This window comes from Nannospalax galili, unplaced genomic scaffold, assembly GCF_000622305.1.
Source record: "Nannospalax galili isolate Female #2095 unplaced genomic scaffold, S.galili_v1.0 scaffold398, whole genome shotgun sequence".
Lineage (NCBI taxonomy): Eukaryota > Metazoa > Chordata > Mammalia > Rodentia > Spalacidae > Nannospalax > Nannospalax galili.
The window spans coordinates 638,407-650,901 of record NW_008341813.1 but is presented as its reverse complement, the minus strand read 5'-3'; the positions used below and the strand labels follow the sequence as shown (position 1 = coordinate 650,901).

Below are 12,495 nucleotides of genomic sequence, written 5' to 3'. Positions count from 1 at the left end.
TTGCAGGTGTATATAGGGACCCTCTCCCCCTTTCCAGAGCAGCAGGTGGTCCCTGGCTTCCTCTTGTAGCCCTGAGATCAAATACTTCATCACACTGGGTTGCCTTGCTGGTGAATCACAAGCTTTGTACAACTGACTTGCCTTTTCCTGGTTACCACAGTGACTGATCAAAAGCATCATTCTTTGCAAAGGAAGGAGCTGGCTTGGCTTTGGCCTTAGGTTCAGCTTATCTCTTTCCTTATCCCCAGATAAGAAAAAAAATATGACATACCTGGATTTCATTCCACATGACCCAGGAATCCTGTGGTTCGGGGTGTGTTATTTAATTCCAGAGCCTCAGTTTTCTTTTCTACACGGAGATGAGGTGATTGTTCTCATATTGTTGTAATGATTAACTGAGACAATGCACGTAGCCCAGGATCTAGCATAAAGTAACTTCTTAACAAATCAAATCTAGTATTTTTAACTGCTCTGTGGCTTTCAGTTTCCTGATACAGAAAAAGAGACATAATAATAAACTTCCTAACATTGTTATTAGAATGAATGTATATAATATACGTACAGTGGTTATAAATGCTTCCATAATGGTCTGTAAAAAAAAAAATCACTCATTTTCAGGGCTGGAGAGATGGCTCAGCGGTTAAGAGCACTGGCTGCTCTTGCAGAGGACCCAGGTTCAATTCCCAGCACCCCCATGGCAGCTAACAACCCTTGGTAACTCCAGTTTCAGGAGATCTGATACCCTCTTCTGACCTCCTCAGGCATTGCACGGCATGGGTGCACTGACCTACATGCAAGCATACACATAAAATAAAAATAATAAGTAAAATATTTTTTAAAATGTTCATTTTCTTGATTTTTGCAAATTCCATTAAAGTTTCTAACCATCTTTTGGAGGACTGAATTTCAGCTGGAAATTTTGTGGAATTCTTTATGTTGTCGCCTCCCAGGTTTAGGGTCTTGTAAAAGTCTCTTGGCAAGTAAGGTAGAATCTCTAGTCTTCTGATGGTGCTGATAATCCTGCTATTTGCCTACTTCAAGCCTACCCACTGTTAGGGGGTTAAGATCTGAGGCTCCAGTGCCTTGAGACACTGTGGTCATTCTCTAGTTTTTGAAAGTCTCAACTTTGAGTGCACCCTATTCTGAGCTCTCTGTGAAAGTGGGACGGCAAGCTGCTTCTCCCAAGAGACTATGATAGGCAGAATTTTGGCTCTTATTACCTTCTGAATGTGGAGAAGGGGACTTTGAAGATGTAAGGTTAATAGTCAGCTGACCTTGAAATAGAGAAGCTATTTTGGATTTTTAGGTGGACTTACCCTAATCAAATGAGCCTACAAAGATAAACTCTTTCTCTGCTTGGTAGTAGAAATGGAAAGTTTGAAAAAATAAGAGAAATTTGAGATGCTCTGGTTGGCTTGAAGGTAAAGGAGCCATTTTTCAAAGAAAAAGAAGCTCTGTTTCACAATCAAGAAGAATCCATTCTGCCAACAGCCTGAATGAGTTTGGAAGCAGATTGTTCCCTGAAGCCTCCAGCTAAGAGCCCACCCAGTCCAGCTGACATCTTGAGTTCAGGCTTAGGAGGCTATGAGCAGAGCCTGGATTTGTGAGTGACACAATTGTGAGATAATAAGTGAGTGCTGTTTTAGGCTGTTAAATTTGTGGGAATGTTTCAGCAAGGAAAAAAAAAAACCCTCTAACATATTTTTCAAGATTTCTGTTTCTTTTCTTAGTCTTAGGTGATATTCTTTTCTTGGGTCCAGAAGTTTTTATTCCTTCAACTCTAAGCCCTTACAGACAGACAGAGACGTTAACCTCTAAGTGAATCAATCATTGATGAAATTCTAGCAGATCTGTATTCATAAAATCTAGGGCAGAGAGTTTCTGATGATTGTTGGTTTTGACCCTGCAATTAAAAAGGCTTTAAAAACTCTAAAGTTTAGGGGATGTAAATGCTTATGTTACTTCCTGTGATAGAAGAAAGGGATGAATGTTCAAAACCTCAAATGGTTATTTTGATAAATTTTCTTGCCACATATATAAGTACCTAGCTTAGTGCTTGTTAAATACTAATATCTTTGAATTATTTTTAAAGTATTTTATTTTGTTTTATTTTGGGTGTATGAGTGTATTGCCTTCATGTATGTAAGTGCACCCATGTCATGCAGTGCCCACAGAGGACAGAATAAGGCATCGGATCCCCTAGAACTGGAATTATGGACAGTTGTTAGCTGCCATGTGGGTGCTGGGAATCGAATCCCAGTCCTCTGCAAGAGCAGCCAGTGCTTTTAACTGCTGAGCCATCTCTCCAGCCCCCTAATACTTTTTAGACTAAAATAACTGATCTTTATTTTTTGTTATTATAGGAACCTAAAATTGTGTTCACTCCTACCCATCCTGACCTAACACTACCCAGCTTAATCTCAAATTGTGAGAACGTTGTTTTCAACACGGTAATGACAACTGCTCCACAACTAGAGGACCCCATTATGGAACTGCTGATACTCAGTGTGTCTTATGGTGACTCTGCTGAAGAACCCACACCTCTCATTCTGGAGGGACAGGCAGTAGATGATGCATGTGGCCCTGAAACAGCTTTATTTTCCTACATCCTGAACATTGTGGAAACCAATTCTCACTGTACTGTGCTTCTGTAGACTTATGGAGCTGGCAGGAGTCACCATTCTACTAGAGCCCTCAGTGGGGACATGTGGGTATCACAGTGTGCCAACAATAAGCTTCTTCTCACTTCTCTAAGCCCACCAGATACATCACTAAAATGCTTCCCATCCTACCCAGTCATTCTAGTTTAACAGGATTTGAGGGCAGAGGTGGTAGAAAAGCCTCTAGAGAGACATGTATCTTCTTCCAGCAATGAACTCTATGTTTGAACTTGCCTCACCTTGGTTATCAGCATAGTTTGGGCCCTGGTGATACAGAAATGAATAAGATAGAGCCAGTGCCAGGCTTATGAATCTTATATTTTATTAATGTCACAAAGTAACTACATATTTTAAAATGATTTAAAGTGCAATGATACCCTTAATCTCTCCCGATAGTGGCACTTATCATTCAGTACATCCCTAAGCTAAACATCGGGTTCATTAAAAAATACCGCTGGGCACAGTTCATATCTGAAGTCTGCCTATGTCCTGAAGCAGCCAAAATGGTGACTGAGAGTGAAGGTGATTCAGAAATTATACTGGACTTCATTCCTTGTAGCCCCAACACTGTCCCTGCCCCAAATCAATCTCCTTCAAATGTACCAAAACTGGTCCAACACTCTCAGTGCATTTGCCTTTCACTGTTTGTGATCATGGGTATAAGTCACATCTGTCCGTATGAGAATGCACATGTGCTTAGAGAATGGGAACTCTAGAGCATTTTATGTGGAACTCGGTCTTAAGCCAGTGTGTGTGTGTGCGTGTGCATGTGTGTGTGTGTGTGTGTGTGTGTGTGTGTGTGTGTCCTCATGAGTAGGGGATGAATGTTTCTATATCCCCACATTTCTAGCTAGGCATCTATAGATCAATTCAACTAAGTCTCTGTGACCTAGCATGAAGGATGGCAGTTTGTGCATGCAAGCTTTCCTATCACTCTGGATTCACTTGGAGCTGAGAGTCTCGGAGGCAGGATGATGTCACTCTGGGCCTGAGGGTCCCTCCTGGCCAGCCCTTCCATCTCCACCCTTGGAAGTTCCCTCCCCAGGCTCGGCCTCATCATCAGCGTCAGCCATGTCCTCTGGCATTGTCCACTCTCGAGTCTGCCACTCCAGCCTTTCGATGCGGTAAGCTAACTTGAGTGCACTGGACTCCAGCTCAGCTAGTAGGCGAGCAAACTTGGTCTGGAGGTCATCGAGCTGCTGGTCCAGGCCTTTTAGCCGGTTCTCTGTGGCCTCCTGGAGGGCAATCTCAGCTGCTTCTGCATTCACATCCAACTTATTCATTTTGAGCAGGATCTCACGGCCCTTCTCCTCCATGACGGCTTGGGCTTGTGGGTACTCACTCAGCACCTCCCGCAGGTCCTCCTTGCTTAGGCAGAACAGGTCTGAATAACCTAGGCTCTTGATGTTGGCTGTCCGGCGGTTTCCAGACATGTTCCCTGTGGTGCAAGGACAGACAGATGGGGAATAGTTAGAACAGAGAGGTGACACTTTATTCCTGAACCAGGACCCAACCTCATGTTGATGTTGAGCCTCTTTTTCTGCTTCATTCTTTCATTCATTGATGTACTGGAGACCAGGCCCTGTGCTAGTTGGCTATCAGTGACTTGCCTTAATAGATATGCAATGGGGGTAGTTATATAACAATATGATTGGTGTGGTAAATTTTCCACTGTCTGTTGGTGCTTCCGTTGGTATCCTGGAACATGTCTACTTTGTTTTCCAAGGATCTGCCCTGCCCACGGACCTTGGCTCAGCTTCTTCTCAGGGAACAGATACTCCAGGTCTTGCTTCTCTCCTGAGTTCTGAAGTGACTCAGGTAAGGGCCTGGTCTGCTTAATCTATGTGCCCCAAAGAACCATTATGCTGTGTCCAAGCACAGAGTTGTCACGCCATCTCCAATGAAGCCCGCGTGAGATCCTCCGTGGGTTGAGGCTGGAACTTCAAGGAAGGTTGCCTCTTGGAATTGGTTGTGACAAGAAACATGCAGTGTACCTGGCACACTCTTACTTGCTATTAACTTTCTAACTGTCACTATATCTTGGGCTTTCTGGGGGCCCAGAAAGTGCCTGGTGTCCTTGGCACCATTATCACTGCCTTTATTGAAATACTTTAATCATCCTAGTTCAGATGCACCATTATTAATGAAAGATAAAATCCTTTAATCATCCTAGTCCAGATGCACCACTATTAATAAAAGTTATTTTAGATGCAGCAAGAAGTAGTTAAATAGAATTAATGCTGGAAAGTCTAGGGAATAACGGATTTCTAGAAGAGAGACATAGATAGAAGAAGGGTTTCTGGGTATTCATTACAACTTATGGATAAATTGGTAAGATCAAGACCACCTTGGAGTCTTTTGATAAACAATCAATAAGAGAGCATTAAAGAGCAAATATAGAAAGTATTTGAAAATTGGTAAGATAAGAGAAAAGTATGGTTTCATGGATCCCTAGCATGAAATAGCCTTTTTGGGACTTATAGAGTTAAACTAACTTAGAAGCCCTGTGGCCCACTACAAACAAGCAAGGAATGTTATCAGATCGTTAGAAAAGTAACAACCTGGCACCACTGGTGTTGGAAGTGCCTAATGGAGTGCTTAATGAATCAAGGCCACCCTGACTTGGGACAAACAAAGCCGAACAGAATCTTAAGTATGTGAGAAAGGCTGACAATTAAACAAACACAGAAAAACAGGAATTTACTGTCTAGTGTCAGGTTGATAAGATAGAGAGATATGTTGGCAAAATTATGTTTTACTTTCACCTCTGGAACTGTGAATCTTAGCATGACTGTTCTGCGTTTTTTTGTAATCTTTGCTGTATATATTTCAAACCTTGCAACTGCACAGATTACACTCAGACTTTCATCAAGCTCCTTTTGCGTCTGTTTGTCACTCGCCGACTCCTTGTCCACCCTCTCGACGACCCTGTTCCCATCGGACTGAACTGCCCCGGTCTGGGCTGGTCCATTGCACAGAGTCCCGAAATCACTTTTCCCCTACCCTCCCTTGTCCCTAGCACTTCCCCTTGGATGCTCACCTTTTATGTTGATGATGCTGATCTCCCCAAAGTAAAGCCCTGCACCAAGCACAGCATACTGTGTCACACCATCATCTGCTACCACAGCCAGCTGCCCCTCGCGGATGATATACATCTCCCGGCCAATGTCCCCCTTGCGGCATACATATTCTCCTGGTGAGTAGGTCTGTGGCTGTAGTTTTAGCACCAGCTCCTCCAGCAGACTGGCCTCACAGTTCTGGAAGATCTGTACTCGGCTCAGAGTAGATAGGTGTACTGATACAGCCACTTCTGCCCTCAGCCGCTCAGGTAAATGCTGCAAGATGGCTACCTCATTGGTCATCTTCTTGTTGATCTGCAGGTGCTGGTACCTAGGAGAAAAGCAGTATGGTTTCCTCACCCAGAGCCCTTTGTGCCTGCTTCTGCTCTTCAATCAGCCACACTGAGGTATCATAGGGGCCACAGGGATACTTGACAGTAACCTGACCTCCTTTATGGTTACAGGCATGGCCTTTTCTATCTCACCCAAAGCATGAAGATCCCTGCCCCTTGACAGTAGATACATTTCCTTTATCTCCTGTCATTCTTCATCCCAGCCACAATGTCTTATACCACCTCCAAAGCAAGCTACTTTGGACAGCAAGTGCTCACCCTCACAGAAAGGCTTTGGGGGCAGCTCCTCAACATTGTGACATTTCCTTTTATTCACAACATTCTCTGCATTTCCATAATCAGCCATCTGATACAGGAGAGAGTGTCCCCTAGAAGGTTCTTAAGTCTCATTCATAAAAGTATTTAAGAATGGATTCAAATGGAGGCTTTAGGACAATTTTATTGGAATTTAAAGAAAAATTCTCAAAGCAGGTGAACTGGGAATCTCAGCAACTGCTTTAGGAGGCGAATGGAGGGGAGAAGGTAAAAAGTCATGGAGTCATGCAGGTTTGGAGCCTTCATGGAGGTCAGAGACATGGTGAACTACCAGCCACATGATGGTCAGAAGGAAGATTTGGAGAAAAAGTAAAGAAATAGAAGATATTAGGGCAGCTCAAACATTAAGGAAAACATGCTTAGAAAAGGGATATGAAGAAGAAAAGGAGAGATACACTTTTCTGAAGAATTCAGAAAGCAGGCAGGACTTACAGAGATCTCATGTGTTTAACCTGCTCCACAAAAATGAACTGGGGGCAGATTTCCAGGCAGGAAAACTCACTACCTCATTAATGCACCAGGTACTCCACCCATCTATTCAGCATGACATGAGGTGAACCCACTTTTCCAGGGGTGGTCCTATGGCCAGGTGATGGACCAGTGAAACTGGAAAGGTGGGTCTTTGGACAGACAGACTAGAGATTTTATTTCCCGATCAGTTAATCTAATGGGACTTTTTGATACTCTACCTTATCTATTGACTGTCTCTTGGGGGATAGCTCTCTTCTTTACCCACTCCTTCCCAGCCTTCCCAGGCAGCTCAGATCACATTCTCTGGCATTCATGTCACACAAGTTCCTCTCTTTGTCAGCTGTCTCGGGTCCAGATTCCCTCCATAGAAGACACCTTTTTCCAAGCCCCAGCCAGCCTATCAATGAATTCCACCCTTTACTGCCTGTTCTAGTGGACAGGTGGCAGGAACGCAGTCACCACCCTGGGGTCCTAGGTGCACCTTCGGGGGTGGGGGGGGGTGGGGGTGTGGGGGGGCTGGGTCTGCAACCCGCTTTCTCACCAGTCAATAACTCGGCGCTCCAGGCGTCGGTTGACGTGCTGCAGCTTCATGTACTTCTTCACCAGCGCGTGGTCTGGGTAGAAGGCTGCATCTGCAGTGTTCATGTTGTAGATGACGGAGCTCATGCTACCCATGATGGTGGCGAAGCCCATGACGGCCAGCAGGAAGTCGCCCACCATGAACAGGTACTCCTCCTCCTGCGCGGGCAGCGGTGTGTCGCCCACGGTGGTCAGGATCAGCGTGGAGAAGTAGAAGCTATAGAGGTACTGGCGTCTCAGGCGCTCGAAGCCGGGCCGTGCCGGGTCCGGGTACACCCATGCATCACGACCGAAGCCCAGGTACCGCGACAGGGCGAAGTACAGGCAGCTGTTCCAATGGATGACGACAAAGATGTAGAGCATCAGCTTGGCGATGCGGAAGGCGTTCGGGTAGGCCGTGCGGGTCTCTGTACGGTCAAAGGCCTCGAAGAGGCGGGGCACCCGGAGAAAGCGGTTCAGCCTCAGTGTGGGGGTGTGGGGGCCCAGCCTCACATAGACCGCGTCGGTGGGGATGAGCGAAGCCAGGTCCAGTACGAAACTCCAGGTGCGGACATAGCGCCTAGCGATCCTGCCCTTGTCCACCACCAGGATCCCCTGATCCAGGAATCCTAGGGAGAGGCAAGAAGTAAACCCAGCGAATCAACTGTGGGTGGGGTTGGGGGCAGGCCAGGGTAGGACAGGGTGGAAGTGGGCACCTCTTCAGGGTTTCTGGGGTGAGTGTGGTGGTGCTGTCAGGCACAGAGGCATAAGAAAGTGCTGTTTAGAGGTGGTTCCCTTCTTTCTTTAGGATGGAAATTTAGGGAAAAGGGTAGGTCCTGGGGGCTCACTGACCTGTGTGGAAGCGCACCCCGATGTCCAGTAGATACAATAGGTCACTTGTGTAGTCTAGCACGAACCAGGCTACCAGATAACTGTGTTGCAAGTCGGGAAAGCAGGCTCTGCAGGGCAGGGGCAGAAGGGATTGGCTTAAAGGCACTATCTATGTGTAAGGTGTGATGCCAGGACAGATATCTCAGCAGTCTGCCTTCAGGCCTTCCATGGGTACCTCCCCTCCTTTAGGTCACACACTAGGGCCAGCCCTTCTCCTTAGCTCACTCTTTAGTATTTGTTCCAGCTTAAGGCCCTTCATTTGGCACCCTTGACAAACCTGCACACCACGATGATGAGGTTATACATGACTGGGAAGACCATGGTGTTCAGCCACCAGTAGTAATAATCCCCAGATGGGTCTAGGACAGGCAACCTCTTCCTGTGGGAACAAAGGACTTATTTCATTTATCCACCAGACATTCAAGGCTAGGTTGTGACCAGGACACTGAGAGGCACCAAGCTCCAACGAGTGAAGTGAACAGAGCCCCCACAGAGGACCAGACTCCTCACCTGGTTTTGGACGGGGCTGGGAGGCTGGACTCTGTTGTCTTCACTTTGCTGTCTTGACTCATGGTTCTGTGACCTGGTCTTGGCCTGTGAAATATTCAGTGCCTCTCTGCCTGTAGGTAGCCTGAGGAGGTGAGGGTTTGTGCCTGACTTCCTGGAAGAGGCTGCCCTGAGGCTCCAGCTGCAGCTTCTCTCTGGTCTTTGAAGCTCTTAGCAACACAGCTAGGGCTCTAGCAGTTACAGAGGGGTGGAGGCAGGCAGTGTAGCTCTAGCACCCTGTTCTGTCTCCAAGGGCCTGGGCTGGCTTACACCTACTTGGCTAAACACCTTTAATGAGGTCCCTGGAGAAGGTGGGAGAGCCACAGTTTGGAAGGAAGCTACCGACTTCTTTCACCTTTTCCTTGACCTCAGTGTAGTGAAGTCCAGAAACCAGGCCTTCATCACAGGTTTGGACACTGTTTTGCCTTATGCACGGTTCTCTGTTTGAACTTTTTATTTGACGATCATTTGCCAAGTGGCTCATCTATATCGGGTGCTAAGGTAGTCTCCGGAGAAAAGGGGAGCCTCTCACATCAGAGGTGTTTTCATTAGCTACATTTTAATCTGCATACATATCCACCCATCTCCTGGGGAGCATCATGGTACTTTGTCCCCATTCTTTTCCTAGGTAGTACCTCTAATCTCTGTTCCTACCAGCCATTCCGTGTTTTGTGGAACGTGTTCAGTTTTTCCTGTGAGCATCTCTTTTTATAACAAACAAACAAATCCCCCATAATTTCTCCTTCAAGCTGATGTCCCTGTCAAAATTATCATCTTTTTCAGTCAAGAAGCCATAATTATAACTCCAAATCTGTGCCAGGCCAATAATGTGCTAAATAGGACACATGCCTAGAACCTCACAGTCTGGTAGGTGAAATGTTCAGGAGGATGGGTAACTACATATTTAGGTAATTATACAGAGGTGGTCATTGCAGAGGTGTGAATGGGTACTTGGTTAGATGAATATGCTGAGAACTCTTGTGGATTGAGCTGGGCTCTATGGGATACACATGAGTTAGGCATAGAGATAACAGAACAGCACAAAGAGTGTGCACGAAGTGGGCAAAGGCATAGACACAGCAAAACTTACAATGACTAGAGGAATATCAATTGTTTAAAAAATATTTTAACTTTTATTGTCACCATTGTGTGTGTATGTGTGCATGTGAATTCAGACACACATTTCATAACATGGGTGTGGCAGTCAGAGTACAACTTTTGGCAGTCAGTTGGTAGAGCCAGGGATCTAACTCAGGTGCTCAGGTTTGTACAAGTGCTGTTACCCACTGAGCCACTTCGAAGGCCCCTAATTAAAAAAAATGAGGACAAGAAAAGGAAGGTAGTGACAGGTGAGGCTTAGTGATGGATAGAGACCAGATCAGGGAGCGTTTAGTCAGCCGTAAAACAAAACCTGAATTTGACCAAAAGGCAACGGGGAACTTGTGAAGTGTTTTACACAGTTACAGGAAACTGTCAGCTTCAAGTTTTTTGGTTTCTTGGAAGAAATATGTACAATCTTCAATATTTTTTTCCAAAAACATTTTTCTTCATAGCTTTTGTGATGTCATCATTTCTTGGTTTTCTGTTTATTTTCAGTCTCTTTGATAAGCTCCTTTACCCATCCCTTCTAGGTTGGTGTTTTTACGACTATGCTGTAGGTCTTCCTCTCTTTCCATCTTTCAGACACTTTCTGGCTGGTCCTGGTCACTCACAGGATTCTTTGCCATCTAGTGACTATCAGTAATTCTCTTTGAGTTTCAGTTGTCTCCATGACTAACTGTATATTGGATTCCACTTTGATAGCCCACATTCACCATTTTCCTTCACCTATTCTTTCTTCTACAGCCCTTATTTCTGTCAAAAACCTGGGACAAATATTTACTACTATTATATAACATGGTAGAAACTTTAAAAAATGACCACAAAGGCTTTGATATTGTTCCCTTCTAACTGTGTCAACCTGTAAGAGAATAATTGTGTGACTTTAGAGGTTACAACATAAAAGGTCATGCTGTTACCCTCTGGGTCTCTTGGAATTCTTGCTGTATGATCACTCCATCTCAGGATACTTTCTCTTAGAGCCTGATCACCACATTGTGAGAAACTCTGTTTGGAAGTTCCAACTGAGTTCAGCCTTTGATTTGTCCCTGCCCAGGCTTTGTGCGTGTGACTGAAGAAGGCTTCAGATGATTCTGGTGACTACCCTCAAGTCATTCCTGCATCTGAGCTCCTTGTGTGAAGCTCCAGGCATCATGGACCAGAGATAAGCCATTCCTGCTGCATCTGTCAGACTGTCAGAATCTGAGAGCATTCTAAAATGGCTATTGTTTTATGACACTAACTTGGAATGGTTTATTACTTAATGTTGAGGTCTTGGTTAATAGCTAATGGTGTTGTTGTTGATATTCCTTTAGAAAGCAGGCCTGGTAGAAGGTCACTGTGGGCATGCCCTTGAAGAGGATGTTGGGACCCTGGCCTCTTCTGTTATTCTTTGCTTCCAGGACTTCATGAGGTGAGCAGCCTCCTCTGACACGTGTTCCCTATCATGATGTGCTTCTTTACCAGAGGCCTAAAGGCAACCATGGACCAAAACAAACAGAGAAAAGCAAACATTTCCTAAATAGGTAGCCTGATAAATTTTTACAAGCCGAACACGTCCATCTAACCAACACTCAGATCAAGAAGCAGAACATTACATGCCTAGGGAGTCACACTGTTCTCCTTTGCACTGATTTTCCAATGGTACTCATACCTTGATTTCTAATAGCACAGCTTAGTTTTGCCTCATTTTGAATTTATATAAGCTATCAGCATTTGAATCTTCCTCTTTCCTTTATATTCACCCAATCATCAGGCCCTTCTAATGCCCACAAAAGAATGTAGATTCTTACCATTCTACTTTGAACCTTATTCTTTTTAAAAAAAACTTATTTTTATTTTATGTGTATGGTATGAGTATACTGCCTATATGTGTGTAAATGCACCTGTGTCGTGCAATGCTGGAGGAGGTCAGAAGAGGGTGTCGGAGCCACTGGAATTGGAGTTACGAAAGGTTGTTAGCTGCCATGTGGGTGCTAGGAATTGAATCCTGGTCCTCCTTAAAAGCAGCCAGCACTCTTAACTGATGAGCACTGGGCCATCTCTCCAGCCCTGGACCTTATTCTTTTTTTAATTTTTTAAATAAATAATTTATTGAGAATTTCGTACATGTGTATAAGGTATTTTGATCAAATCTATGCCCACTTCCTCCCCTCCAACTCCTCCCATATCTCCGTATCACTTTTTTTCTGATAACTTCATGTACTCTTTCTTCTTCTTTATTTTTTTATGGGTATTTTGGCTACTTTAACATTCCCCCTTCTGAAGAGGTAACCCTAAAATCTTTTAAGGATTAGATGAAAGCTCCAAAATATTTTCGACATTTTTGGCCTTTGGAATGGAGTAGGTTGCTAAGAGGCCTGGGCCTTATTCTTAACTGACCTTTTGCAAAGGTGTGCAGTCAATGTGACCATGTTCACAGTTGTATCTATTGTCCCAAGGAGATAATTTATTTACTTATTTTTTAATTTTTACAAAAACTTTATTGAGAATTTCATACATGCATATAAAGTGTTTTGATCAAATCCATGCCCACTCCCTCCC

General features: G+C 44.6%; 1 protein-coding gene across 1 annotated transcript; it reads right to left on the bottom strand.

The window, feature by feature from the left end:
- Positions 1 to 3,579: 3,579 nt before the first annotated feature.
- Positions 3,580 to 8,997, bottom strand: Cnga4 (cyclic nucleotide gated channel subunit alpha 4). The gene is made up of 6 exons (XM_008837376.2): positions 8,818 to 8,997; positions 8,585 to 8,686; positions 8,269 to 8,375; positions 7,400 to 8,045; positions 5,701 to 6,050; positions 3,580 to 4,098 (listed from the first exon to the last, which is right to left on the bottom strand). Exons 1-6 carry the CDS (start codon positions 8,877 to 8,879, stop codon positions 3,638 to 3,640), a joined length of 1,728 nt encoding a protein of 575 aa, XP_008835598.1. The 5' UTR covers positions 8,880 to 8,997; the 3' UTR covers positions 3,580 to 3,637.
- Between the last annotated feature and the right edge of the window lie 3,498 nt (positions 8,998 to 12,495).

What these genes read in the sequence shown, in the direction of transcription:
- Cnga4 (XM_008837376.2), bottom strand. Translation starts at nt 8,879, where the DNA reads ATGAGTCAAGACAGCAAAGTGAAGACAACAGAGTCCAGCCTCCCAGCC. An exon ending in CCAGCCCCGTCCAAAACCAG is followed by an intron (nt 8,687 to 8,817) that starts GTGAGGAGTCTG and finishes TTGTTCCCACAG; the next exon opens with GAAGAGGTTGCCTGTCCTAG. An exon ending in CAGCATCATCAACATAAAAG is followed by an intron (nt 4,099 to 5,700) that starts GTGAGCATCCAA and finishes CTTGCACCACAG; the next exon opens with GGAACATGTCTGGAAACCGC.